Source organism: Fistularia commersonii, chromosome 29 (genome assembly GCF_037954325.1).
Source record: "Fistularia commersonii isolate RoL2024-O1a breed Wild chromosome 29, RoL_Fcom_v1.0, whole genome shotgun sequence".
Lineage (NCBI taxonomy): Eukaryota > Metazoa > Chordata > Actinopteri > Syngnathiformes > Fistulariidae > Fistularia > Fistularia commersonii.
The window spans coordinates 2,897,501-2,922,425 of NC_141312.1; the positions used below are offsets into that span (position 1 = coordinate 2,897,501).

Here is a 24,925-nt window from a genome sequence, read left to right on the forward strand (position 1 = left end):
GTATATATGCATTTATATGTATGTCTATTTATATACATATATGTATGTGTTTGTATATGTATGTAAATGTATATATGTCTGTATATATGTATGTATATGCATGTATACACATATATATACGCACACAAACACACACACACACATATATATATATTTGCATATATATGTGTCGGGGTCAAGCGTTGGGGTCCCCTTTCAGGCTGGTCAGATCCACATATCATAAATTCCCCCGTTTTTGCCATTGAGGTTGTGAGCTGCTTCCCCCTCAACTCAATCATTACCGAAACAATGAGCCCTTCCCCCCGTCCCCACTCGCCCACAGGCCTTTTCTGAGTGTGTGTGTGTGTGTGTGTGTTGGAATTCGACGTGCATATTCATGTTAATTGCACTCGACAGCTCGGAGGCCGAGCCAGGAACCAATGGCCGGCAGGATGGAACAACGGTCGGCTTCAATGCGATGCGTTCAACTGCAACGCGGACAACATGAGATTCACCTTATTGTCTCAGTGAGACGTCTTGGTGTGGAATGAATTAGAACACACACACACACACACACTTCAGAGCGAGATAGCGGATTGAAAACCGCTGCAGATGCATGCAAGGTACACACTCAAACTAGAACCGAGACATTGTTGAAAAACAGCTTTCCACTACTTTCATAAACTCGTCACGACACGTCTCTCAAGTTGTCAGTGAAAATAAGTAGATTATTATGTCATCAAATCCCCCAATAAAATACAGGACTGTCAGAAAATTAGAATATTGTGATAAAGTTCTTTATCTTAAGTAATATAATCAAAAATACAAAAAATACTTTTTCATGATATTCTAATATTATGAGATAGGATTTTTGAGTTTTCTTAAGATGTAAGCCATAATCAACAATATTAAAATAATAAAGAGCTTGCAATATTTCAGTTGATTTGTAATGAATCCAGAATGAATGACATTTTTGTTTTTGTAATTGCATAACAGAAGATAAAAAAACTTTATCACACTATTCTAATTTTCTGACAGTCCTGTAGGGAGACGCGGGTGTGCTGTCAAACACATTTCCCAAAAATATCTTTAAAACAAAATGTGCAATTAACATAAGCAACATTATTTAGCTTTTTTCCCCCTTTCATTTAACCAAACTCTAATTCAGAGAATCTAGTTTCTCTGGTTCTGGGATCGAGCATATCATCCTTGCTTTTGTTTGGTTTTCCATCCACGTGCACCCTCTGAATATCAACATTGCAAAGTCAGAAAGAGACAAATAAGAAGAATAATGGGTCGCTGTGGAAACACTCACCGTTCTTCGGGACGCAGGAACACACACACCAGATCCAGAGGATCCATCTCCCAGGGGAGCCCATCGCTGAAAGGACACCCCACCCCGTGTGCAAACCGGTGGCAACAAAACGAAGCATGCATGATTAATCCATCTGGCGATGCAACCAGCCCTCCTTTTGTCTTCCATTTTTACTCCCTTCACCTCATTTTTTTTTTTTTTTTGATATATAGTTTCAGAAGATTGGGTGATTCTCTTTTTTTTGGCAAAATTAACTAATATCTTCAATTTTTTTATGATAAAAAAAATAAAGTTTCAGAGGAGCGGGCGATTTTCTGATTATTTTTTTCATCAACATTGAGTGTAATATGAAGGGTGAAACAATAACCAGCCTGTGACGCTGCAGGGCATCATGCAGTTTGTACAGGCTGGCAGCTTCATTGCTATGGATGCATTTACTTTAAAGCAAACAGCGCAAAAATGACTGACAGAACTGGAGAAGCGGATAAAGATGAGTAATTCTTAATGATTTTGTTTGTTTTCATTGGGACTAATTACAGAGGGAAAAAGATGAAAATGATCCATATTAATGCAGAAATAATAAATGGGTTGTCATCACGCCATTGATATATTTGATATATAAACAGAAAATATTTCACTTAAGAAGGCATTATACAGGGCATTTGGTTTCCATCCACCAAAATTAGAAAAAGGGAAAACTCAGTAATTATCCCTTTAAGTTAAGCCTTAGATTGGATTTTTAAATTTAAAGAATACTTTCCAAAAGTATTCCAAAAATATATACAAACAAGTATTAATACACACAAGCGCACATATATATATGTATATATATACATGTATAGGTACAAAAAAAAACATACATTCACTTATATTTACATACTAAAGATAAGTACTAATTTGATAATGATAAAAAATTAAGAATTATTTTACAATTACTGTATATATGCATGTATACACATGCATGTGTATACGTACACAATCATATATATGTACATATATATATGTACATATACATACTTGTTACACATACATTTAGGAATTTATATATGCATACATACATAGACTTATATTGCACTTACACATACATAATTATAAACATATTTATACATATATATACACATGTATATAAATCTAAACATATATGTATGTGAATACAGACATTTGTACACATAAAAAGATATAAATATATATATACACATATACGTATATTCCATGTATGTATTTATATATACATACGTATATATACATACTTATACACATATATATGCATACAAAAACATATATATATAATTGTACATGTATATTCATATATTGATATATATAGAGACCTATATATAATTAAACATACATTTATATACATTCATATATACATAAGTAAATTTATGTAAGAATACATATATACTCAGATATATACATACGTGTACAAATACAAATATACACAAACGTATATTCGTTGTATCTATATATGTATATGTACATATACACACATATAAGCATATGTATATATATATATAATACAAAAAAATATAACACAAAATAACTATATACTTTTACATAAATGCATACATAAACACATGTATACATAAATATATATATATACGATTACATATATCCATACATAAATAAATATATATATATTTATATATATACATGGCCACATATACATATATATTTATATACATATATTTAGAAATGGATATATATGCATATACATATATACATACATATATTTCATACATATATTATACATCCATATAAACACATGATACGTATATAGATATATACACCCACATATATACATACTTATGTACATATATAATTTCCTACATATATTAATTTATTTATTACAAACACTTATATATATCTATGCATATATGTTAAATATACATACATTTACAAAAATGCATTTATAAAAATAAAGACATATATATATTTATATATATATAGATATATACACAATATAAAATGTATGTATGTATATTTATACACAGACATATATACATGCATATATATCATACTTATATATATAAAACATTTATACATACATACTTTTTATACATATATATACGTATACTTATAAACTTATATAGATTCATATGTGCATATATGTTTATGGGTATAAATAATTATAGATGTATATATATATATATATATATATACACGTATTTAGGTAAATATGTATATATGTATATATTCATATGTATGTACTGATGTTTATTTGTATGTATATAAAGGTATTTGTATTTATGTATGTATGTTTGTGCATATGTGTATAAATACATATGTACACATTTATAAATTTTATAATTTATATAGGTATTTACATGTATATATTTATATAGGTATTTATACCCTCATATAAATCCATACATACACAGTTATTTAAATACCTACATATATTCATACATATTTACATGTATTTACATTATATGTATGTACATACATATATATTTTATTTACATTTTTACCCATATATACATAAATTTATATACATATATATGAATACATACATTTATAATATTACATACATATTTATAATATATAATGTAATATATTACATTATATATTATATTACATTATACATTTATAATTTTATATATCTTCTTCTTCTTCTTTTGTACTACTCTTTCTAGGCATGAAGCCATGCTGCTGTTCACATATGCTGACTTCTGCTCTCAGTCTAGTTTCTACTACTCTTTCCCATAACTTCATTGTATGACTCATCAACTTTATCCCTCTATTTTTTGCCGCAAATCTGCTCATCCCCTTATTCTTAGAAATGGCCACTATCACGCTTCTTCTCCATTCCTCAGGCATCTGTTCACTCTCTAAGATCCTGTTGAATAATCTAATCAGAAACTCTACCGCTGCCTCTCTTCGACACGTCCAGAGGTATATCATCAGGATCAACTGCTTTTCCACTCTTCATCCTTGCAGTAGGCCAGCCTACCAAAGCCTAAAAGTTAACCTACTGTCGGTGAAGTTACAAGTTAGCCTAACCTAATCTTAACAATTGAGTTGGTGTTATTGCTGTAGATCTTTTATTATATCATTATCTTCCATTTCGAACCAGTATACCTTTTCCTTTCTTATTCCTGTGCTGTACTCAAGCTCCCCCAAGAATGTTATCGACTGCTACCAAATGTAAACGATTGTATTTTTCAGTTTAGACACACAACCTACAGCATCACTGGTCTCACCACTGTCTTGTACACATTCCCTTTCTGGCTGATAGTCTTCAATGGCATTGTATCCCTGACACTTTTCTCCATCCATTCCAACCAACCAAGTGCATTTAGTCTAATTAGTCTAATAGTGCATTAGTGCATTAGTCTAGTCTACATAGATATAGACATGTGTATATATGTATGTGTATGTCTGTATATACATATATATATAGACATATGTGTATATATGTATGTGTGTATATATATACATACATGTGTGTATATATGTATTTGTCTATATATAAATATATGTACATATGTACATGTTTATACATATATATGTGTATACATGTATATATACATGTGTATATGAGATGAGAGAGGTGAGAACAACTTTATTAATCCCGAAGGAAATTGTTGTGCCAGAGTTTCAAGTACAAAAACACAACAGTAATAGATAAAGTAGAAAGGAGGAAGAATAATAAATATAATGACATATAAATTGTCTAACTGTCAGCAGTAACTACAAAGATATATGTATGTGTGTATATATATGTATGTTTGTGTGTATATACATGTATGTATATATGTATGTGTATATATATACATGTATTTATATATGAATGTGTGTGTATATATATTCATATATACTTGTGTGTGTGTATATATATATGTGTGTGTGTAGATACACGATATATATCTGTTCATATACAAGTTTATATATATACATGTATGTATATATTTTGCGTGTATATATATATATGTATACAAGTATGTATATGTATAGACATGTGCGAATATATGTATGTGTATATGTACATATATGAAGATACATTTACTAATTGTATATGTCAAATATAACATCCGAAGTGCTCATGGTTGGGCGACTCGGTGGCGCAGCGGTTAGAGCTGTAGCCTCACAGCAAAGCAACTCGGGTTCAAGCCCCACATCAACCACTGTGAGTAGTTGTCATCTGTGTGGAGTTGGCATGTTCTCCCCGTGTCCGCGTGGGTTCTTCCCTTCCTCCCACTGGCCAAAAGCATGCATTTAAGTTGATTGGCAACTGTAAAGTGTCCCTAGGAATGAATGGTGTGAGTGGCCCTGTGCAATCCAGGGTGGTCCGACAGGCTGGGAGTTGGGCGCCAGCCACCCCTCGTCACCCGCAGTGGCGGGGGTTGATGTGTGAATGCCCCGAGTAGAAAAGGAATCATGTTTTTTTTATAATTAGAGATATATAAAATATATAACTGATATGTATAACACAAGAAGTACAGAGTATTTATATATATATAAATAGATAGATATAACACAGGCTCCAAACTGATGAAAAACGAACTTTATTCAACGTTGACGTTGGACAGGCTTTGACATGGAGCTCCGTCTTCGTTGCCGTCATAAATGAAATTACTCTTCACAGACGCTCAAATCCACACCAAACTATCTGAGTCGCGAGGAGATCTCAGCAGATGTTTCATGACTGACTGAACAACAGTCAATGACAACTTGGGAGCTGCACTGCCTATCATAAGTATTCAATGGCAATGAGAAAGCCACTGTTGAAGAAAATGTATATTAGATCTCGACTAGTTTGCCAAAAAACCTGGGAAGACTCCGTGGTCAAGTGGAAGAAGATTTTTTTCGGTCTGATGAGACCAAAATCGAGCTTTTTGGCCATCAGACAAGACGTCATGTTTGGCAGAAACCAAACATTGCACATCACCAAAACCATAGCATTAAGTCTGGTGGTGGCAGCATCATGCTGTGGGGATGTTTCTCAGCGGCCGGACCTGGAAGGCTTGTAAAGATAGGGGGCAGAATGAATGCTGCAAAATACACTGAAATCCTGGGGGACAATCTTATTCAGTCTGCAAGAGAACTACGGCTTGGGAGAAGATTTATTTCCAGCGAGACAATGATCCGAAGCATACTGCAAAAGCTACACAGGAATGGTTAAAAAAGAACCAGGTAAATGTTCTGGAGTGGCCGAGTCAAAGCCCAGACCTCAATCCTATAGAGAATTTGTGGCTGGACTTAAAAAGGGCTGTTCATGCCCGATACCCACGCAACCTGACGGAGCTTGAGCGGTTTTGCAAGGAAGAACGGAGCAAAATTGCTGCGGGCAGATGTACAAGACTTATCCAGACTCATCCACACAGACTCACAGCTGTGATTGCATCCAACGGTCCATCTACAAAATACTGACTGGAAGGGAGTGATTAACTATGCAAACAATTATATTTCTTTATATATTTTTATTTCATTGACATTACTTTGTAGAAATCTGTTTTCACTTTGACATTAAAGAGTTTTTTCCAAAAAATGTTGGTGTTAAAAAAGCCAAATTTTATTGACCATGATTGATTTATGAAAACACTAAAAGGGTAAATCATACAAAGGGGTGAATACTTATGATAGGCGCTGTATTTTGAATGGATTTTAAAAACAGTTAACATTGGCCTAATTTGTCGTTTTCCTTCTCTGCATCATGTTGACCAACTCTACCTTTTCCTGTCATAGTCCCAATATTCAAAGTCCCTACACTCAGTCCCACTCTTGCCTTCCCTCTTCTCTCTCTGCTTCCGAACACGCCTTCCTTCTCTCCGTCTTTGACCTTCAGTAGCCCAGTTTCCATTGGTTCCCTGTAGGTCATCAGTACCATTCAATCCTAGTCTAACCATGAGTAATATTTGTTTTTTTTTTTATCATTTTTTTTGTCAATTTTGCCATTTATATTGCTGGGAATAAAACACTATCTAATATAAACACAACAGAAGTGACTAACTTAAGACCGTCACAGCAAGAATTAGATGAACTGTCTGTTTTTACAGGTCTGATCGACGAGAGAGAATGATTTAACAGGATAGAGTGCCAAGTGTTGGGGAAATAAAATTTGTTTACCATTTAAAACTTTCTGGGAACCCTCTCTTCCTCTCCTTTCAGCAAACCATCTGCATCCATCTCTTCCCTGAATTCCTTTTTCTCATACCAACAAACATCATGTCCTCATTCAATCCATCCATAACTATCCTCTTCCACACCCGCCATTGCTGTTGACAAGCGTACTTAAAAACCTCCACCTTCTCAATCTCTCCATCCTGTAGCCTCACCGTTCATCTCGAGTCCCTGTCATTCACACACATGTATTCTGTCATTTTGCAGCTTCACACCTTCAAACCTCTGCTTGTTCCCTGGTCCCAATACACATCACAATGCAATCTAGGATTTTTTGTCAAAATGCAGACTGACATGTAAATATTTCAGAAAGGTTTTGGCTAAAGACTGATGCACAACATTTACATTCTAATTGTAATCGAACACAGAACGTTAACAACAAGTCTGTCCTGAATTGACCAGAGATAGAGAAGAAGCTCGATGCTAATGCTACTAGCCTTTTACCTGCTGCCCGCCGACGTGTCACCTTTGAATGAAACAAAATTACGGTTACAAATTTCACTACCTCTCTTTAAGGAATTTGGTTTGTGAACCAGTTACTCTTTCATCGAATTGTAGCAATTTCATCAGGAAAAACGTCAAAATTGTTTGCCTCCCGTCGTCGAGCTAATGCTGCCGCTGCTGCTGCTAGCTCGGCTCCACTTCCGGTCCGCTCGTTGGCCACGCCCCCTAATTTATAACATCGGTCGGAAAGTAGCAAATTGAATTACGTCACTTCCTGTGCCGAGTTGATTGGTCAAACGTTTGTTTGTATATATAGATTCAAACGTTAGATAGAAAATTTAGAGGAAGAAGAGAAAAGGCAAGTGTCTGGGACTGAGAGTAGGGACTTTCAATATCGGGACTATGAGAGGAAAAGATAGACAGTTGGTCGACATGATAAGGGAGATGAAGAGTGGTAATTGGTGCAGACTTCAATGGACATGTTGGTGAAGGCAATAGAGGGGATGAAGAAGTGATGGGCAGATTTGGTATACAGGGTTAGGAACGCAGAGGGACAAATGCTGGTTGATTTTGCAAAAAGGATGGAAATGGCTGTAGTGAACACTTTTTTCCAGAAAAGACAGGACCATAGGGTAACTAATAAGAGTGGAGGTGGGAGCTCACAGGTAGACTACATCTTATATAGACGAGGTAACCTGAAAGAGATCAGTGATTGCAAAGATGATACATACCAATGTACGTATGCATGTATGTATATGTATGTATCTATGTATGTTTGTGTGTGTGTGTGTGTGTATGTTTGTATGTATGAATGTATGTATCTTCTTCTTTCGGCTTTTCCCTTCAGGGTTCGCCAAGACGAGTCAACTTTCTCCATCTAACCCTATTCTCTGAATCCTCTCACACCGTGCCCCCCCAAGGCAGGCTTAGGGAGACATGGGCCAGTGCCGCCCTGAGGCTGCATTGTGTGTGTATAAATATATATATATATATATATGTATATATATGTGTAATGCAGCCTCAGGGCGGCACTGGCCCGTGCCTCTCCAAGCCTGCCTTGGGGGGGCACGGAGCAGTGTCTCCCTGTGCCGGTCCCAAGCCCGGATAAATGCAGAGGGTTGCGTCAGGAAGGGCATCCGGCGTAAAACTTTTGCCAAAACCAAATATGCGAGACAACCAAAACTATACCATACCGGATCGGTCGCGGACCGGGTTAACAACGACCGCCATTGGTACTGATGACCTACAGGGTACTAATGGAAATTGGGCTACTGTGGGTCGAAGAACAAGAACAAGAAGAAGAGGTGGAGTGCGTGTTCGGAAGCAGAGAGAGAGGAGGAAGGGAAAGAGTCTGGGACTGAGAGTAGGGACTTTGAATGTTGGGACTATGACAGGAAAAGGTAGAGAGCTGGTCGACATGATGCAGAGAAGGAAGGTGGATATACTGTGTGTCCAGGAGACCAGGTGGAAAGGTAGTAAGGCTAGAAGCTTAGGAGCAGGCTTTAAGTTGTACTATTATGGTACTGACAAGAAGAGAAATGGAGTAGGAGTTATCTTGAAGGAGGAGTTTGTTAGGAACGTCCTAGAGGTGAAAAGAATGTCAGATAGACTTATGAGTCTGAAACTGGAAATCGAAGGTGTGATGCTCAATGTTGTTAGTGGCTATGCCCCGCAGGTGGGATGTGAATCTGAAGAGAAGGAGAAGTTCTGGAATGAGTTAGATGAAGTGATGCAGAATATTCCCAGAAATGAGAGAGTGGTCATTGGTGCAGACTTCAATGGACATGTCGGTGAAGGCAATAGAGGGGATGAAGAAGTGATGGGCAGATTTGGTATCCAGGATAGGAATGCAGAGGGACAGATGGTGGTAGATTTTGCAAAAAGGATGGAAATGGCTGTAGTGAACACCTTTTTCCAGAAAAAACAGGAACATAGGGTAACTTATAAGAGCGGAGGTAGGAGCACGCAGGTAGACTACATCTTGTATAGACGAGGTAACCTGAAAGAGATTAGTGACTGCAAAGTAGTTGTAGGTGAGAGTGTAGCCAGACAGCATAGGATGGTGGTTTGTAGGATGACTCTGGTGACAAGGAAGATGAAGAGGACAAAGGCAGAGCAGAGGACAAAATGGTGGAAGCTGAAAAGGGAGGAGTGTTGCATGGTTTTCAGGGAGGAGTTGAGAAAGGGTCTGGGTGGTCAGGGTGAGCTTCCAGATGATTGGACAACTACAGCTAGTGTTATCAGGGAGACAGGTAAAAGAGTACTTGGTGTGTCATCTGGAAGGAAAGTAGATAAGGAGACTTGGTGGTGGAATGAGGAAGTGCAGGAGTGTATACAGAGAAAGCGGTTAGCGAAGAAGAAGTGGGATACTGAGAGGACTGAAGAGAACAGACAGGAGTTCAGGGAGGTGCGGCGAAAGGTAAAGATAGAGGTAGCAAAGGCAAAACAAAGGGCTTATGATGACTTGTATGCTCGGTTGGATAGTAAGGAGGGTGAGAATGATCTATACAGGTTGGCGAAACAGAGAGATAAAGATGCAAAGGATGTACAACAGGTCCGGGTGATAAAGGACAGAGAGGGAAATGTATTGACAGATGCTAGAAGAGTGATGGGAAGATGGAAAGAGTACTTTGAAGAACTGATGAATGTGGAAAATGAAAGAGAGGCAAGGGTAGAAGAGGTGACTATTGTAGACCACAAAGTAGCAAAAATTAGTAAAAGTGAAGTGAGGAAGGCATTGAAGAGGATGAAGAGTGGAAAAGCAGTTGGTCCTGATGATATACCTGTGGAGGTGTGGAAGTGTCTAGGAGAGGCAGCGGTAGATTTTCTGACTAGATTATTCAACAGGATCTTAGAGAGTGAGAAGATGCCTGAAGAATGGAGACAAAGTGTGATGGTGCCTATTTTTAAGAATAAAGGGGATGTGCAGAATTGTGGCAACTACAGAGGGATAAAGTTGATGAGCCATACAATGAAGTTATGGGAAAGAGTAGTGGAAACTAGACTGAGAGCAGAAGTCAGCATTTGTGAACAGCAGTATGGCTTCATGCCTAGGAAGAGTACTACAGATGCAGTATTTGCGTTGAGAATGCTAATAGAAAAGTACAGAGAAGGCCAGAGGGAGTTGCACTGCGTTTTTGTAGACCTAGAAAAAGCATATGACAGGGTGCCAAGAGAGGAGCTCTGGTATTGTATGAGGAAGTCTGGAGTGGCAGAGAAGTATGTTGGACTGGTGCAGGACATGTATGCTAGCTGTGAGACACTGGTACGGTGTGCTGTAGGGGTAACAGAGAAGTTCAAGGTGGAGGTGGGACTCCATCAGGGATCAGCACTGAGCCCCTTCTTGTTTGCAATGGTGATGGATAGGCTGACAGATGAGGTTAGACAGGAATCCCCATGGACCATGATGTTTGCGGATGACATTGTGATCTGTAGTGAGAGCAGACAACAGGTAGAGGAAAATCTAGAGAGGTGGAGGTATGCTCTGGAAAGGAGAGGAATGAAAGTTAGTCGCAGCAAGACAGAATATATGTGTGTGAATGAGAGGAACTCGGGTGGAGCGGTGAGGCTACAGGGAATGGAGATCAAGAAGCTGGAGGATTTCAGGTACTTAGGGTCAACAGTCCAGAGCAACGGAGAGTGCGGAAAAGAGGTGAAGAGACGGGTCCAAGCAGGTTGGAATGGGTGGAGAAAAGTGTCAGGGGTACTATGTGATAGAAGACTATCGGCCAGAATAAAAGGAAAGGTGTACAAGACAGTGGTGAGACCAGCGATGATGTATGGACTAGAAACTGTTACAATGACCAAAAGACAGCAGGCAGAACTAGAGGTTGCAGAGATGAAGATGTTGAGGTTCTCTTTGGGAGTGACCAGGATGGATAGGATCAGGAATGAATCTATCAGAGGGACGGCACATGTTCGATGTTTTGGAGAGAAGGTCAGAGAAGCCAGACTGAGATGGTTCGGTCATGTACAGAGAAGAGATAGTGAATATATTGGTAGACGGATGCTGGAATTGGAGCTGCCAGGCAAGAGGTCTCGAGGAAGACCAAAGAGAAGATTTATGGACGTAGTGAGAGAGGATATGAAAGTAGCTGGTGTGAGAGAGGAAGATACAGAGAATAGGGTTAGATGGAGAAAGTTGACTCGCTGTGGCGACCCCTAACGGGAAAAGCCGAAAGAAGAAGAAGAAGAAGAAGATGTATATATATGTGTGTGTGTGTGTATATATATATGTGTGTACATATATATATATGTGTTTGTGTATATATATATGTGTGTACATATATATATATATATATATATATATATATATATGTGTGTGTATATACTGCTGAAAAAAATAAAGGGAACACTTGAACAACACAATGTAACTCCAAGTCAATCACACTTCTGTGAAATCATAGTGTCCACTCAGGAAGCAACAGATTCATTTTGACTTGCTTTAAGGACATTACATCAAAGTTGGATCAGCCTGGAGTGTGTTTTTACACTTTAATTTTGAGTGTGATTCCTAATCCAGACCTCCATGGGTTAATACATTTGACTTCCATTGATAGTTTTTGTGTGATTTTGTTGTCAGCACATTCAACTGTGTAAAGAGCAAAGTATTTCATAATAATATTTCATTCATTTAGATCTAGGATGTGTTTTTAAGTGTTCCCTTTATTTTTTTGAGCAGTGTATATATATGTGTGTGTATATATATATACACACACATATGTGTGTATATATATGTGTATATATTCACATACATATATGTGTATATATATGTATATATATACATGCATATACATATGTGTGTATATTTATATATATATATATATATATATATATACTGTATATATACACATCAAAACACTAATTTAACCTAGGGATAAAACATTGACAATTATTCCACATTTCCTCTAAACCTTTTCCTGTATCCTTCAAAAACACTGATTCTAATTATCACTGTATTAAAGTTCAATGGAATAATGCATTCATATATCCTCTGTGGCTCCACGTGTTTTCTTGAAGCCCTGAGTGCGTCATCCTCTTCTTCCTCCTCTTCACTTTAAGCTATCAATGCGAGTGTGTGTAGCCGCTGTTGTTCAAGCACACACTCCCGTGCCGGACCAGACCAGTGATTCAAATCACTGCTTAGATCACATGGAAAGTAATACAACTACAATTACTATATTAAATCGATTTTTACTTAAAATTCTTTAGAATTGGCACCAAATATTACATTTTTCTCATTTTATTCATCCTCACAACAAGACTAATTCACATGAATGATTGTTCAGATTTAACAGAATTTTGTTCTTTTTTTTTCCCCTCAAAAGGAAAAAGGAAAGGTATTTATTTATTGTTCCAGCAGCAACAAACTTATTTCAGCTCAAGGCTCTGGTTCCGGTAAGATCGCAACGTTGCAGTTGGTGCCTTGTCATTAAAGTGTCCAGAAGTTTGTTCTTGAAACCAGCTAAAGTGTTAGTAGGCGATTTGGGTCTAAATGTGATGCTGGGTGGGAGGCAGGGAGCGCAGGGACTTTATGTGATACTTAAGTTTATCTGGGCCAATTAAAAAAAAAAAAAATACCAGGATTTAAAAAGTTTAACTGCAAATCGAAATTAAATAAAAAAAACAATTCAGGAACAAAACACTGCAACAGTCAGGTCACGGCTTTTGCTTCTTGGATCAGAAACAAGTCATTTATCCCAAAAAGTTGGGACTCCAGTCCAGCGAGTGACGGTGTGTTTTCGGGTCTGGACAGCAACTGAAATGATAAGGAGCTAAGAAACGTCTGGGGAAATATAGCATCCAGGCTCATGGATGGAAACCGTCACTTGCTTTCTTTTAATTTAACCAAAGATGGCTGGGGGGGGGGGGTTGGCCAGACCCCTGCTCTCCTATTCTTTCCCTTTCCTCTCGCGACAGATCCAAAAAGGCACCTAATCACCTCAAGCTCAACTTATCGCTGTGATTAATTTGCCATTTAATGGCAAATCCTCTACGTGTGTGAGGCACAAACGTCCTCGAATCAAAAGAGGCTCTGCCACAAAGGTAATTTCTCCCAATTTATTCAAAGAACATCCAGCTTTGTGCGTCTCAGCTGTGAAACAGAAAAGGTCAAGGAGCCTTGGCGGTATCACTCTGTGGTTGCTTTTCGTGTGTGTTCTTAAGATTTCTTGGACTCTCTTGAGGCCTACATGGAGCTCAGTAACTTTAGCTCCCTACCATACACATCACACACACACACGCACATTTATCCCACGGTCTGAAGTATAAACACAAATAACACACTATTAACTGGGTGTGTTTGATGATAGAACAGGACTCTGTGTGTGTGTGTATGTGTGTTTGTCTGTAGATCCGGACAGTGTGTGTCCTTGCTGAAAGACAAAAATAGCCAAAAAAAAAAAAATATATAGCTGCATTGCCTGGTCTTTATCGCATCCACACAACATCACAGATAAAAGTGTGCAGAGACACACAAACATGGGTTTTCGGGATAAATATGCTCGCCGGGCGGACACGTAACACTTCCCTTTCTAAAACATTACCAATGTTTTAGTGACATTCTATGAGTTAGAGCTAAATCTGGTCTCCGGGAGAGATGGGCCTCAATAAATAGAGAGAGAGAGAGAGAGAGAGAGAGAGAGAATGACTGGAGAGGAAGTGAGACAGAGGTAAGCAGAGTGAGTTCTGCCTCTTCCCGTCCGGGATGAGCGGGAGTGACCTGTCGGCAGGACGGCCGATCGCAGGAGGATCCGGGCCGGGTTCGACCCGGTCGCTCCGGCGAGGGGCCGCTGCCGCTCGGCTGCCGGTCTAACAGTCCGATCACAACAGCATGGTGACGGGTTTCTCCAAGAACTTCCTGAACTCGGCGAGCCACTGGGCGCCGACCGCGCCGTCCACCACCCGGTGGTCGCAGCTCAACGTCACGGACATCATGCTGGCCACGTCGAAACTGCAACGCAGACACGCAGGTTAAGCACTCGCTCGAAAACCCCGGTTACCAGAACAAAAGAAGATTCCTCGTCGTCACTGACCCTTTCTCGTTATCGGCGGGCATCAGCCGCTTTTCCGAACCTCCCACCGCGAGGATGCACGCCTGAGGAGGGTTGATTATGGCGGAGAAGTTCTTGACGCCGAACATCCCCAAATTGGAGATGGTGAAGGTTCCTCCCTGTTGGACAGAGCAGAGAAACATCTCAAGTTGAGTCCTAGACTTGAATAATATGACTAGCAGGTCCACCTGACGTCCAGAACACTAAACCTCACGAGGTTACAGGTTCTGATTCACACTTAAAAGGTCCCCGTCCAGTTCTATTATTTGATTATTATTGTCATTTCCAGACTACTTTTTTCACAGGCTCCGAAACAATAATGCGATTAATTTATGGGTTTGTTGGGCTAACAAAACATTTAGCCTCGTCACGTCGGACCGATGAAATTTTGAGGCCGTTCGATTCAGACAACAAAGAAGACGACTTTCGTGGTTTTAATGCGCAGGAGGAAGACCAAGATAGCGATCAGCTGGAGTAGGATAGAGCGGGGATGGAAAGAAATCCCCCCCCCTGTTAAAAAAAATTAAAGTTTCTTTGTAAATAGCTCATGTTACAATGTGGACACCTGCGGCTTATAGCCTACATATGTACACATATATTTAGTTATTTTTAGCCGGTGCAACTTGTATTAAGGTGTGCTCAATAGTCTGGAAATTACAGTAAACATTATATGTTTACTGTATGTAAAACAATAGAAAAAGCTGAGACTGAGATATTGGGCAGCCCCTTATTATAGCTTTTCATCATTTGCATTTCTAACTTCTTGGTATTTTCCTGGTTAATTTTTAAAGAAGTTGTTGCTCTTTAGCAGGTTATTTCTAAAGATGATGTTTGGCTCATTTTTAAGATTTGATGGGTCTTTTGGTCTCTCGTGGCATTCAAACTGGGATTTTTAGGAAATTTTCAAAGGAAAAATGTGAACCCCAGCGAAAAGTACAAAATAATGCGCTCTGATTTAGTTTGAAGAAAAATAAAAACAGTCGTACATATGTGCGTGAAGGTTATTTTAACTTTCTTTTGTCAGTGATTGGCTGGAAGGGAGTCCCTTAGAAACAAGAACAACAAATTACAAAAGAACAGATCTTTACTTCATCAGAAGTACAAATTAATTAGTGATGCAGCATCAGAGTTACTACCCTAGCATCTAAAATAAAAGTATAATTAAATGTATTTAGCTGTTTAAAGCAACCTATTACAACTGACGCCAGCCACTCATTTCTTTAGATTTCTTTTCTTTTTCCACTTTTCTTTTACTGTTTCTTTTACACCTGTATTTTCTGTATATGTCTGTAAGGTGCTCTTAAGTATGAAGGCACCTTAAATAAAATGTGTTATTATTTCTATGTTATGTTTTCCATGTCTGGGAAAGAATCCTTGACTATTTCACAAATGGACCTCTTGACTATGTTGACACCCGCTGGTTCGAAGCGCTTTTGTCGACCGGATCAGAGGACGCCTGAAGGACGGGCGTGTCGTACCTGGAACTCATGGGGCTGAAGCTTTCCGTCTCTGGCTTTGGCGGCGAGGGACGACACGTCTGTGCTGATGGCGGCCAGGCCTTTGGTGTGAGCGTTGAACACGATGGGAGTGATCAGACCAGAGGCCGTGCTGACCGCGACGCTCACGTCCACCACGTGATTCCTGGAACAATCGAACCGGTGAGTAGAAACCGCGGTACCGACATTTGTCCAACTTGTAACGGGGAGTATTTGGAAATGCACCGAGGGATCACTATCTTGTGTTATCCTGATTTAATGATATTCCTTTTCATTATCCATCAAAATGACGTCTAGGTGCTGAGAGCGTCTCAAACAAGGACGTATTTCAGACTCTTTACCCAACAGTTCAACAGTGACTCACTGGCTACGGCTGTTGAACTGTTCGGCAGGACCTTTCGCCTCACCGGGATGCGGACGGTCTGGATTCTACAGAAGATCTGAAAAGGATCCTTCTGAATCCGTCCGTCTCTACTGCTCATGAGTAGGTGTGATATGTAGAACGTTGCCGTGATCACAAAAATCACGTGGGATGGTTGTCTTTGGGGCTTTAGAGGACTTTTAGCTAGCAACGCGGTACATTGGTATGTTGACTTACGAGATCAATTGGTCCCGTGACCAGGCTCGTAGCTCAATTTGCTTGATTTGCTTAAATTCCCCCATTAAAATCAACTGGAATGCTATTTATCTGTTCCAGTCCATTTGGTTTTGTTACGTATTTTTAAATAGGAAAAATGTACTTTATAAATAACAAAAAATGTATGCAGATAATATTATGTGCTACTTACTTACTTTTATTTACTTTGTACTTAAGACCTTAAGACACTTTAAAGCCTTGACTTGTTACTTAGACACTTTATAGCTTTATTTGTATTTCTTATTCTCCCCTCCTTTTTTTATACTGTTTATACAATTTCCTACTATTATTTATCATCGTTATGTTTTACTTGAAACTCTGGCACAACAATTTCCTTTGGGATAAATTAAAGTTGTTCTTATTCTTACTTGCAACGCACTTAATGCTACAAAAAGTCACTAAAAGGTACTTGCACACGTTATCACGAAACTTAAAACGATCAAACCGTCCACAAACGGCTTTGAATGACTTCTCCAATGTCTCGGCCGTTGGCGTTCCCGCCGTCTGCTGCACCAAATCCCTATAAATGTCTCCTTCCTTTTCACAGACGATGCTCTCGGTCCAATGTCTCACCAACAATTTCTCCATCCCTTCTACAGGTTGAAAACCCTCCTATGCTTTTCTCAGGGTGTGAAGTGGTGAGCAGCGCTTCCGACTGTTTTTAAATACCACTTCTTGCAGTGCAGTTGCAGCTACAGTGGCGTCTGCGTTGTTGTCAAACGCTCATCCCGCTCGCTCCAAACTCGACTCGTATCACAAAGCAAAAAAAAAAAAAAAAAATTCAAAAATCAATAAACCGACTGAGCGACGGCTCGCATCTTCGAACTTGTAAGTTGATGCACTCGTAAGTCAAGGTTCCAATGTACTTCTGGAATTTGGGAATAAGCAGCTATAACAGGGAATGACAGTAGAATAGTATTCACTGTGTTTGCAGATGTTAATCACCTACCTAGGAAACCAAGAAAAAAAAAAAAACACATAGGAACCAAACACCACTAACGGATTTGGCTGATTATGTGCGTTTACTCACTGACGGATGACTGTCTCCATCCAGGATGAGTTGCACTCGGGAACCTTGAGGCAAGCGAGCGCGCTAGCTTTGATGATGAAGTCATTCACGCTAAGCTTGATATTCTGAGCTTTCACCTCCTGCCGCGGGGAGGGGAACGGAGCCCAGAATTTTGACAAGAGACACACAAAATAACATCAGTGGTTTGAGACGGCGAGGGAAAGTTTCCTGTTGGTGCTGCTTTTCATTCTGTTTCATGTCTCCTCAAAACAAAAAACTCACAGCATTGAGATCTTTGCGAAGCTCCAGCACTTGGTCCATGTTGACGTCTACAGACAGGTAGTAGTGGGGAATTGTTTGCTTGGACAGCATCAGCCTCTGAGCAATAACCTGCGGGGGGGAGACAAATATAACTTTGATCCATATTTCATGGCGGCAGGAACGAAGCGTCTTCTGCGAGTCAGTGTTGATAATTAAGGGAGTGGAATCACAGGTCGCAGCAAGCAGCTGCACTGTGGAGAACCCTCGGGCCGTTTGCCTCGTAGCATTCAATAGTTAGCGGGTACCAGTCGGGTGTTTGCGTTCACCTTGCGTATGTTGCTGATAGGGATGTCGGTGAAGGTTCCAGCTGGAGCCACAGGAGCAGCAGCAGCAGCAGCAGCAGCAGCAGGTGCGGGAGCAGCTGGGACCGCAGTTGGAGTGGGAGCAGCGGCTACAGCCTCGAGGAGAAAAAACAGAAACGCTCAAAACAAATAGAAAAGCTCTAGGTTCCCACTTAATCACAGAGATCGAGGTCTTTGTTGGAAGATTGTCGATTAAAGGCGTCAAAGTTGTGAAAATGAATTCAAGAAAATGAGCGATTGTTTTACTTACTGGAGCTGCCTTTGGTGGAACAAAGGATTCAATGTCTTTTCTGGTGATGCGTCCATCAGGACCAGAACCTGCACACGAAGCAGGACAGTGGGAAAAAACAAACAAACATTTATTTATTTATGTATCTGAGCTCTAGATATTCCGGATTCCACCTACCACTCCAGTATTTTATGTGAAATTCCTTTGACTTTGCCGTCTACCAAAGAGCATCTCTGATGACTTACCGCTGATCTGCGCCAGGTCAAGGCCTTTCTCGGCGGCTAGTTTCTTGGCGAGCGGGCTGGCGAAGACGCGGCCCTTCTTTGGTGCTGCAGCTGCAGGAGCAGGACTGGGAGTTGCTGCCGCTTGTGCGGCGGCCGGTGGTGCTGGAGGCTGGCACAAAAATAAAAACCACTTACCATCAGAGCAGAGATTCAGTAATTGTGAAGAAAGAAGAGTCACTTATAGAGACGCGTCCTTCCTTTACAGATAATTTCTTGGACATTTTTAGCAAGGATTTAAATTGTGTAACTTGTTTTGGAAACAGCTAGAGAACAAAATACATTTCCAGAAATATATAATTTAAAAAATGTATTTTTCTTTATTTTTGCATTTTTCCATGACTTTCTATAACAGAAAATGTAATCAGATTTTTCAGGAAGCAAAATAACCCTGTATTTATATAAATCCAAACGTCAAAGAGATGATCTGTGTGTGTGTATCTCACTGTTGGCGGCGCTGGGGCTGGAGGAGGTGTAGAAACCTCTGCAATCCCCGTTTCTACATAATCCTTGAAGGCAGCGATGTCACTTTCATTTTCTACAATGATGCAAAGCGGTGTTCCCAGCGGGACATCACGCGTTCCCTCTGCCACCATGATTTTGGCCAAGTATCCCTCCTCCTGCACTTCAAAGCCTGAGGAGAAAACGCATGGTGGGTGAATAGCAATGAGGCTGGCTAATGTGCTCTAAAATGTACATATAGGAATACACACACACACAAAATTGTGACCGTCTTATAACACTGCTTTAAAAATGGAGACAAGTTTGGATCACACTAGGTAGCAAATCTACAGAGGCCGGCTTTGGACTTACAGATCAAATCAGGAAATGTGCATTCTTATTTAGAAAGTAGAAGAAAAAGCTTCATCACCTAGATTTTTACTGGTACCGTTTTTAGGTTCCACTACAATCTTTGGGAAATATCGTGTGTAATAGGGAATACTCAAATCTTTGTACTTTTTAAAACATTAAAACACTTTACAACCTTGACTTTGACACTTCATGGTTTTATTTTGTATTTCTTATTCTCCCTCCTTCCTACTATTATCTATTATTGTTATGTTTTACTTGAAACTCTGGCACAACAATTTCCTTCGGGATAAATAAAGTTGTTCTTATTCTTATTCTTAATCTTATTTTCTCACTGATGTGCTTTTCCAAGTAGAAAACTTATTATCATATGGTGAAATGAGCTCTTACATGCAAAAAATGCTGGAAGAAGGAAAGCATGATATTTTAGCTCTTTGCAACCTTAAAGAGTTTTAAGACAATAGCGATAGTGAATTTTAGAACAATCCTATGGCCATACTGATAAACCATGGATAATATTGTTAGCTGAGATGAATGAAAGTATTGCTAAAAGGAAAAATATAACATTATTTTTACTATGTTTCAATGTTTCCAATTGACAAATAGTCAGAGGAAAGGTATGACAAGCAAGCATCAGCATCTTAAATAAGAAAAGGGGGACTGACAGACATTGAATAACACACTAATACTCAACATTGTTGTTTGTTTCAAGCAAATGAGGAATTTCATGTTTACCAATAGTTGCTTTGTCAGTCTCAATCTCGGCCAGCAGATCCCCTTCGCTAAGCTTCTCCCCGACCTTCTTCTCCCAACGCTGTACCGTTCCCATCGTCATGGTTGGCGACAGGGCCGGAAGAGTGACCTACGACAATAAAACACACACAAAGTGGGTCAAAGCTGCGCGATGCACTTTAATGAACATCTCACAAAACAACCGTTGCAAGCCAGCGGGAGTTTTCCGACCGTTACTGCGAAGCCACTAGGATTTGAGCAATAGCTGGTGGGCAACACAATCCCAGTCACTGCACTTATTCGGTATCTTGGTTTGCAACTGCCCCACTGTACACCGTGATTTCAGTCCCGAAATTGATGTTAAAACTCTAAACTAAAAGGTAAACCCTACCCTTATCATCCAAGACGACGTCTACTGATGAATAAGCCATTCAAAGGAATATTATTGTATTCTTTACAACCAACACATTTATTTCTGTTGCAGAGCAGCTGGCAAGGCACCCTTGAACTCATTAACATATTATTCACTACTCAGCAAAAAACTTATGTCAGCCTGTCATCACCACCAGCGGGTCTTGTAAGTGGTCCCAAAAAGGAAACACACACACACACATACAATAATGTTACACACACATCATTATATATACACCTTTCACGTTAAAATTAAGACTGAAAATGAAAATCAGCGCCGGTCTCATTCATATTAGATGAAAAACACAGCTCAGAAAATGGATTGAAAGAATGTCCCTGTTCAATTTCTTTTATAGCCCATTATCAATTATCAATCAATATATTTCATCCTAGTAAATATGCATTGTATGTTAGTAGAATCCAAGTGACATTTGGTGCTATAACCTGTAATGCTGCTTTCAGGATATTCCATTTGTGACGAATGCTTATCATCAATAAGAATATTATGGAAATGTGTTTAAGCAACACATTCACCTAACTCACTCTATGATCAAATTGAGAGCTGTGGGATAATTTTACAACACACACTCGTCAATCTCCTTTATGGCACATGCCCGGATGGATTGCAAAGCTTTAAATTGACAAAAAAATGAAGCATTGACAAAACGGGAAAGCACAACATGGAAAAGGGCAAACATCACACAAGAAAGAGGTAGCATGGTGTTGGAGAGACACTTGAGGAGGGAAAATAAAAAGGTGTTGGACTCCATTAGATGGACATTTAAGCAGAAATAAAAAGGGAAAATTCTATCAGTAACTCAAGTGAAAGCAGTGATTGAAATTTTGGGGTAAAATACTTGTCCTAGTTCAGCAGACCATGTAAATATAATTAATGTAAACATGGAAAATCAACTCTAGATCGATTCATTTCAAGATTGAGACTATTTGCTCTTTAAACCCAATGAACTCCAAGAAAAACCTTACATTTCACCAGAAGCAGGAACGTCCACTCTGCTCCCGCAGGAAGATGTACGATATTCGATACGGCACAAACAGACTGCCGCTATCTGTTTTGTCTAACACACCTGACTTTGCAAAGACACACCCACCTTCATGTGTGGAGGATAAGAACTGCCTGGGGCGGCCGGGGCGGCGCCGGCAGAAGGTGGTGGAGGAGAAGGAGGGGGAGCGGAGGAAGCTGGAGAAGCAGCAGCGCCAGCTGCTTGAAGGGAGTCCAGTGTAACGTCTTTAAAAGCTGCAATGAGGTCAGGACTGCAAGATCACATGAAACATTGAGGTGTGAGACACAGCTGGGCAAAATACAACCACTGACAGATACAGGAGGAGTGCTGTGACATGTTGGGAACTGCAGGAGATTCAAAAAGAACATTTAGGTTCTTTCTTTGTCTAGCTGCTGATCCAGACCTCACGCTCCTTATTCGATTATAATGAATAAATATAAATAGTATAAAACATCTTCAACAGCCATTTAGCACCAATGTTATATTTTTTACAATCAAATTTGTGATGCAAAATTTTGCAGACTATTCCTCTGCAAAATCATTAGACTGATTTCAAAAGTGCCAAAAAACACTGGGTAAACTGGTAAATAGTCAATTTAAAAACAATCTGCCAACAATAATCAGAATTTCGCAAGAACCACCAAGTGGACACTACATGACATTACTTGTTCACAATCTTACCATTTCTATAGAATTAAGATGAAATCAGTACAAAACGTCCCAAAATTCAGTGAGAAATACTCCAAATTTGTAAAGATACCACAAAAAGACTTGGGAAAGAATTTTAACATTTTTTTTGTACTTGTTTTAAAATCATATTTAAAAAATGTTGAGTTTTTAAGTTATTTGGAATCACATACGGAGGAAAATAATTTGAGAAAGTCTAAAAATCTGTTTTGTGTAACTATCTTGAAACCATTCAGTCTCTTTCAACTCTATTTTTTTTTTTCAATAACTTCAAACTAATTATGCAAACAGTAATAAGGGAATGACAACTGCAAATCAATATACCTTTCGACTGTAATGCAGATTACTGAGCCGATGTTAACATCTCTGGTTCCTTCAGGAACAAGGATTTTCGCCAGATAGCACTCTTCCAGCATCTCAAACCCCACTGTGGCCTTGTCGGTCTCCACCTAAATGAAGATTAGGGTTAAAAATCTGAGTTCAAGATGATTATTTCCACTGTGATACAGAATAAAAAGTAAAAACCTCAGCTATGAGGTCCCCCTCGCTGATTTTTTCGCCTTCCTTTTTCTCCCAGCGAGCGATCGTTCCAGTCTGCATGGTGGGTGATAGTGCAGGCAGTTCTACCTGTTGGGAAAATAAACCAGTTGCATTATGTTTTAACTTGCAAACACATCAACACTGCCAATTGTGAAGACACAACATTGACAGCATGGTTTTATCATTCTCTTTCGCAATAACTGTCCTCTGCTTTGCTTTATTTCCAAGAGTAGGAAGGTTATAATTAACTTATAAGGTATTGTTATATCAAATACTGTAATATCGACCAGAGTTAGCCATCTGTCACATACCTACTAAAGACCACAGGGACTGTTGTGTTCTGTCTCTCCTAAATTCATGCAAAACCCCATTCGAAAAACAGCAGAGCAAATCTGATTTTATCAGCATCAGAAGGACTTTACAAATCCAGAGGGCAATTCTTGTGCCAAAATTGAAAAGTGAAGAGTAATAACCTCAACGTATTAGCATTAAATACCTTATAAATAGATACTAAACATTGTATGTATCAATTTTTAAACAATTCTCTGGAGATTAGAATGGTCCATTCAATTTCATTTGTGATTAAAGTGTTCTTATTAGCTTTGCATTTTCAAGCAGGGCCCCCTGCACTAAGACACACGCCCCTGTACCTGCAACTACCTGGCCGTTGCTGTTGGCACGAAAAAAAAACTCATTTTACTTTACAAAACCGTTATTTGAAGACATGTTATTCAGCAAAGCCGTAAGGACGCCATCCTCTAAAAAATCTTAGCGTTGCATCGACAGCAAGGAGTGAAAAGACCTGTCGAGAAGCATCATGATTAACTGGTAGTAAATTAAGTGACCTCACGCTAGTTTTCAAATTAACCCACTTGCTCCAGACCCACTTTTCCACTTGTCAGCTGAGGTAATAAAATGCAATTAAAGACTCAATGAACTAATTGTCACAAATATGAAACAAGGGAGTTTTACGGTCAAATCAAATTTAGCTGCTAATTTGCTGCTAATATCGGAGGTCATGCTAGCAGTAGAATCGGTGCCGGAGAGGAGGCCCGGTCGTTACCTTCTGGTGGGGCGGCAGGCTGTACAGGCGGCTACTCTGGCAGCCTCCGGCGAACTTGGGAGCCCGAAGTAGAGCCCCTCCGTGGGCGAAGAGGGGGCCACCTCTCGCAGACCTGGAGGCTGCTTCGCATCGGAGCCGCCTTACGCAGCCGGTTCCGGGCGCGGAGCGGGAGACTAGCGCGTTTGCGGCAGGCCCGACAGGGAGGGCACGGGGACGGGCGAGCCCGGAGGACGGCCTGAGCCGCAGGATTAGGCGAAGCATTTCGCTACAGTTGGAACACTACACACGACTGTTAAATAATATATTAATGTTGTACCTGCATCGGAGATACACTGGCATCAAGCGTCCTGTGGCTTGGTGCAAGCCCGTCCTCACTTTCCAGTGACCTCCCCCTGTCTAAAACAACGCTTTACGGCTCTCCTGTCAGAGCTGCCGTATGGCGAACAAAGTGTCGTAAAAAAGCCAGACTGTCTCG

The 24,925-nt window shown here is 39.6% G+C and overlaps 2 protein-coding genes across 2 annotated transcripts in view; both read right to left on the reverse strand.

Annotated features, from left to right (window-relative positions):
• Nucleotides 1–7,964, reverse strand: part of LOC147216639 (immunoglobulin superfamily member 11) — a 15,775-nt gene extending 7,811 nt beyond the window's left edge. The window contains exons 1-2 of the mRNA XM_086177459.1: nt 7,859–7,964; nt 1,295–1,360 (exon numbers count right to left, since the gene is read on the reverse strand). Coding sequence (XP_086033585.1) covers nt 1,295–1,358 — 64 coding nt within the window. The 5' untranslated portion in view covers nt 1,359–1,360; nt 7,859–7,964. The remainder of the gene's footprint in view (nt 1–1,294; nt 1,361–7,858) is intronic.
• Nucleotides 7,965–13,904: 5,940 nt separating this feature from the next.
• dlat (dihydrolipoamide S-acetyltransferase (E2 component of pyruvate dehydrogenase complex)) lies at nt 13,905–24,863 on the reverse strand. The gene is made up of 14 exons (XM_086177485.1): nt 24,451–24,863; nt 23,373–23,474; nt 23,172–23,296; nt 22,248–22,410; nt 20,731–20,857; nt 19,632–19,819; nt 19,150–19,297; nt 18,926–18,993; nt 18,640–18,771; nt 18,335–18,442; nt 18,074–18,192; nt 16,389–16,551; nt 14,893–15,029; nt 13,905–14,810 (listed from the first exon to the last, which is right to left on the reverse strand). The coding sequence occupies exons 1-14, from the start codon at nt 24,709–24,711 to the stop codon at nt 14,681–14,683; spliced, it is 1,971 nt and encodes a 656-aa protein (XP_086033611.1). The 5' UTR covers nt 24,712–24,863; the 3' UTR covers nt 13,905–14,680.
• Between the last annotated feature and the right edge of the window lie 62 nt (nt 24,864–24,925).

Bases quoted from the DNA above. Each gene is read 5' to 3' on its own strand.
- dlat (XM_086177485.1), bottom strand. From the start codon at position 24,711: ATGCTTCGCCTAATCCTGCGGCTCAGGCCGTCCTCCGGGCTCGCCCGT. The intron at 22,411-23,171 runs GTATATTGATTT...GTGATCTTGCAG, and splicing joins ATCTGCATTACAGTCGAAAG to TCCTGACCTCATTGCAGCTT. The intron at 19,298-19,631 runs GTGAGATACACA...TTTTTGTGCCAG, and splicing joins CAGCCCCAGCGCCGCCAACA to CCTCCAGCACCACCGGCCGC.